The following is a 5003-nucleotide window of genomic DNA, read 5'->3' as shown; positions in this document are numbered from 1 at the left end:
AACAGATCTGCAATGCGTCACGCTCATAAGAAAAAAAAACTAACTCAGCGTTAGGTATTTCTGCAGTGAAACTACATGGGAAGCTACTGGAAGTGCACCTATCGTGTGTTAGAGAGTACAAACTCTCACACCATCGGAAACCATTGCCACGGTTACGCAAGTAACACTGCCGTTGTTGTTTCTGAGTTAGACACTTTTCAGCACAAGCCGTCCCTTTAAAGGAAGACTTGTTTTGAAATTGTGAAGGAATATACAAGCTTTTTTTTTTTTTTTTTTTTTTTTTTTGGGGGGGGGGGGGTTGTTATGCAGGTGTGCTGATTAAAAACGTTACTGCCAGGTCTTTAACTCTCGCTTATGCTGTTGTCAACCACTTGAGGCAGTTTGAAACGTATAACTAAAATGAGAGGCACATTGTTCAGAATCCAAAGAAGGGTTTTTTTTCTTCTCGATTTTCTGAAAACACTCAACAAAACGACATAGGCAATTATCTTATGCACGTGACAAATAGTTGACATGGTCGTTAATACGGGGAAGGGAGGTACATTTGAAACTACATATTGTCACCAAGCCAAGATACTGTGCGATACAATACACAATGAACCAGGACGTGAACCGTTAAAGGCACAGTACGACTCCCGTAAACCATCCCAGATACTGTCAGGCTTTTACACACAGTACAAACACCCTTTCATTTACACACTCACCGCTTTTGAACATCATAGGTGCCCTCCGTAAAGAGCGAGAAATTTTAAAAATAAATAAATTTGCGGATTGTCTGATAGCGCTAGACCTAACTTTTAAAATCTATATAATAAATTGACAGCTTGTTACACAAACATTCTTAAATCATAAAATAATTCTTTTTTCATCAAGACAAGATCAGTACAATTCGAAGTTTTGAAAGTTTGAAAAAAGAAAAGCCCGGAAGCAGGGTCACGCAAGGTCGTGGTTCTCGTGGCAGACGACGGTAATGCCTATCGCCAGTTCCTCCGAACAGTCAAAAGCCATCGCTAGAGTTCGTGTGAATTGTAGCCGGCTGTTGCGTTTAGATTCAGAGGTACATAATAACGTGCTATTGCAGATAAGCTTACAGCTTTCTTTCTTTCTTTCTTTATTTGGTGTTTAACGTCGTTTTCAACCACGAAGGTTATATCGCGACGAAAGCTTACAGCGAGTCGCATTGGAAATCACAAACTGACGACTACATTGTGAAAAAAAGGAAACTGGATCACACGGGTTCACGATGGCTCAGGGGTAAGATAAACCACGCAAAAATAAATTCATTGAAAATTGCTCGCTCTTTACGGAGGGCACCTGAGATGTTCTCAAGCGGTGAGTGTTTAAATGAAAGGGTGTTTGTACTGTGTGTAAAAGCCTGACAGTATCTGTGATGGTTTACGGGAGGCTTACTGTGCCTTTAACAAACACATACCAATCTACTTTCTGATTCGAAATAGAATCTCGTATCAAGTAAGCCTTCTTGAAATTGCGCAAGTCTTATAGGACATTCGACCTGGATACGTCGCCACGTATTCCTGCCTTCCTACATACAGTCTTTTCCTTAATTCCAATTCGTTTACGATTTTCTCATGGGTTCAGTTTTTTCATTGAGTAAAGTACCACCTGATGGTCGTTTGACAAGATTTCTGGATTTTCTTGAAACGTGTCTTTCTTCAGATCGCCGGTGTGTGTTGTCCGTCTTAAACAACTTACGTTCTATGCACACCATTATTTTTCAGTTGGACTTTTCTTTGATCATCATCAGCTGCATAAACGTGTTTCTTGCGTGTAAAGTTTATACACTTTTCACGGACTTCCTTGAAAAAAATCTGTGTATACAATTGTTTGTGTGTGGGGGAATGTGTAGTAAAAATACAAAAGTGATACCAGGCTTGGTTCTGGGTATAAAAATATAACTGTTAAACTTGATTTTTTCAGATGCAACTAATTGGAATCTAAATCGTGGAGCTATCCCAAATAAGATGCTAGTATGAGTTTTGGAAGATGTTTAAGTGCTAATGAGTAGGCCATCAGAAAAATGTGGTCCCATGTGAGACAATCATGAAGTTTACTCAGTAGAACCTGTGCAGCCTATTCGTGCGGCAGACACGCCGTTGCATCGTGTCCAAATGGACGAACCTCTACTAAATGAATTTGTGATCTTCTGCATGGGAAGGGAAAAAATACAAGATTCGTCCTGAACTGAGCTATTCTTGCAATCACTTGTGCTTCAGATTTGCAGCTGGGTCAACGGTGAAGATCTGCCTCCCAGCTCCTTTTGTTTGTGAGTAGAATCGGGAAAATCCTGGGATAGATTATGAGTAGGCTAATTCTGACAATTGCTTATATCTGTCAGCAAGCAAAATAGCGTGCTCGGTAAGGTATATTCTAGCTTTTCTCATATATAGAAGCAACAATACACTGTGCTTCAATAAAGGGTACAGAGATGGCTACAAAGGGACGTCTGAACCTTGGCTTTAACAGCGGCACTTATGACAGCAGTGAAGGTAAAAACCTCCCGCCACAACCACCTTTATCGATGTCCTTGAATGGAATAACTCGTCATTTAGTCGTGGCGAATGAATCTACTGGATCACATCCACAAGAAGATGTCACTTCTCGGGTACTTGTGGAAAACAAATCTACAGGATCCCATTCAAGTACAGGAACAAGTGCCGCGTTTGATGTTGCCAATGGATCTACAGGATCCCATTCAAAAACAGGAGCAAGTGCCGCGTTAGCTGTTGCTAATGGATCGACAGGATACCACTCAAACACAGGAGCAAGTGCCGCGTTAGATGTTGCCAATGTATCGACAAGATCAGATTCGAAGTCAGTAGTGCTTTCAGAGGCTGACACTGAAATCGCCTCAGTTGAAAACTGGTCCGCGACGTGTTCGTCTCTTGGTGATTCCTCGAAAGAGGGAAGCGACCACACGGATTCACCAAACCAAAACCACGTTCCGAAATATGGACGACACTTCGACACCACAGGTGAGTACGACTTACAAAAAGGCAACAACTGTCGAAGTTATCTGTCAGTATTACAAAGGTTGCATCAATATCAAACAACAAGAAAGGTAGATTATTGGAACGTTTAATTATTAACAAAACAATATTTTACATTTACAGTACGTCGACCCATTTGTCTTTTAAGTAGTCAGACAGACAAACACAAAATAATGAACTTATCTCAAAATGAGCATTGCCTCGCCAGCATCTTGCAAGCGAGTCACGTTTCGTGAAAGATTTTGGGATAAGTTCATTAATTTTATTATAAGTGTTTGTCTGTCTGGGTCGACGTACTGTAAATGTTACGTTTTTTGTGTGTCTATAATTAACAGTTCCAACAACCTGCCTTTCTTGTTTTTTGTGTTTTTGTTTTAACGTCAGTAGTCTATCTTTTTTTGTGTTGATTTGTGCATCAAGGTATCAGTGTTCACATACAGTAAAATGGGAGGTATATTACCTCCCGATTCCAAAATCACACACAAATCATAAAGTGATTGAGTAAGAAGGCAGCCTTGTTCTCAGGTCTCGGTCTATGGTCACTGGTGAATATTGTTATCGTCGTGGAATTTTGGCGTAACTCGATGTTAACAGCTTTTCGGGAGAAGGACAACACTGATTATTGTTTTATTATGAAATAGTGTTTATGTCCGTCCTGGTATGTATAGCAAAATAAAAGAATGTTAAATCATGTATCGTCGATCGTATTTAAGAGAATATTCATCATGGAGAAAGATTTAATTAGTCTAAAGCTCCAAAACATCAAAATCGCCAAGAATCAAGTTACGCCAAAATTAGACGATGACATCGTTTTTGATCTGACGCATTGCTCTTACCCATGGCCGGTCGACCATTCAATAGATTTGACACGCAGAAAGTCTAAGCCAAGACACTGACTTGAACCTATGCTTTTTTTTTTAATTCGGATACAACGGACCTTATGTCATCTGAGTCCAGGAACAACACGGAAGAGGTTTAAAACGTTGACTTTTGTCAAGGGGGCATTATATACCATGTACAATGTTTCCGCGAAGGAGGTATGAAGCTTGTCTGATTTTTTTTTCCAATGTTACTGATTTGTGAGTGAAAAAAACCCACAGAGAACAAAAAGTGTGTTTTGTACCATTATCGGGAGTAATAAACGATGGAAACTAATTTATTTTAAAAAAAAAGGTTTCTTCGCATTTTGCGTAACTGTTTATTTTGAAAACTGTATGTGTAATCTAGAATGTCAACAATGGTCATCTCGCACCCCTTCTTGGTGGGAGGAATGCATACACTTTGCTTTCTTTACCACGAGGTTTGAAATACCTTTAGGCTCTATTTATTCTGAGGATGTATGGCGTGGAACACAGAACATGCAAGTGTCAGTCAAACGAAATCCCAATAACCCCAGACCCTGTATTGCATACATCCAAATTACAACTTGCACGGCATTCAGAGAAAGGAACTGTCACAGAAATTGCTACACATCTTTTTGATTGCGAACGCACTCCTTGCATTTGCTTGCAGATTCCTTTAGTGGCAGTGATTCAGATGCTGCGTTGTTTTATTTTGGAACAGATGATTTGTAAAAGAGCACAATTGACCTGGATTTAAGCCATATTGAAAAAAAACTGTAACATTTGCCATCATCATCGTCGTCGTCGTCGTCGTCGTCATCGTCATCATCATCATCATCATCATCATCATCATCATCATCATCATCATCATCATCATCGTCATCGTCATCGTCGTCCCTTACACCGGCATTGCCAGCACAACCACGTCATCATCATCATCCCCTTCCTTTGCTCTTCAGTGACATCGTAACATTCATTCTTTTTTTCCAAATTAACGCAGATGTGCAACATTACACCTCGGTCCGTGCGGGAAATGGTGTTGATGAGCTTCGTATTGGACTGCCTGTCAACTCTTCGGAGGGACCTCTTGAACCCTCATCTCCCCTCACGGGACATAAACCGTTTTCCAAAGACATTTATTTACCAGACCACA

General features: G+C 40.2%; 1 protein-coding gene across 1 annotated transcript in view; it reads left to right on the top strand.

The window, feature by feature from the left end:
- The first annotated feature begins 1578 nt into the window (after positions 1–1578).
- LOC138968431 (serine-rich adhesin for platelets-like) overlaps positions 1579–5003 on the top strand; it is a 15659-nt gene continuing 12234 nt past the window's right edge. Inside the window, exons 1-2 of the mRNA XM_070341010.1 lie at positions 1579–2993; positions 4851–5003. The exon at positions 4851–5003 is cut by the window's right edge and continues 1209 nt beyond it. Coding sequence (XP_070197111.1) covers positions 2447–2993; positions 4851–5003 — 700 coding nt within the window. The 5' untranslated portion in view covers positions 1579–2446. The remainder of the gene's footprint in view (positions 2994–4850) is intronic.

This window comes from Littorina saxatilis, linkage group LG6 (genome assembly GCF_037325665.1).
Source record: "Littorina saxatilis isolate snail1 linkage group LG6, US_GU_Lsax_2.0, whole genome shotgun sequence".
In the NCBI taxonomy this organism is placed as follows: domain Eukaryota; kingdom Metazoa; phylum Mollusca; class Gastropoda; order Littorinimorpha; family Littorinidae; genus Littorina; species Littorina saxatilis.
Note: the sequence above shows the minus strand (reverse complement) of the source record. Positions and strands in the feature narration are given on the sequence as shown.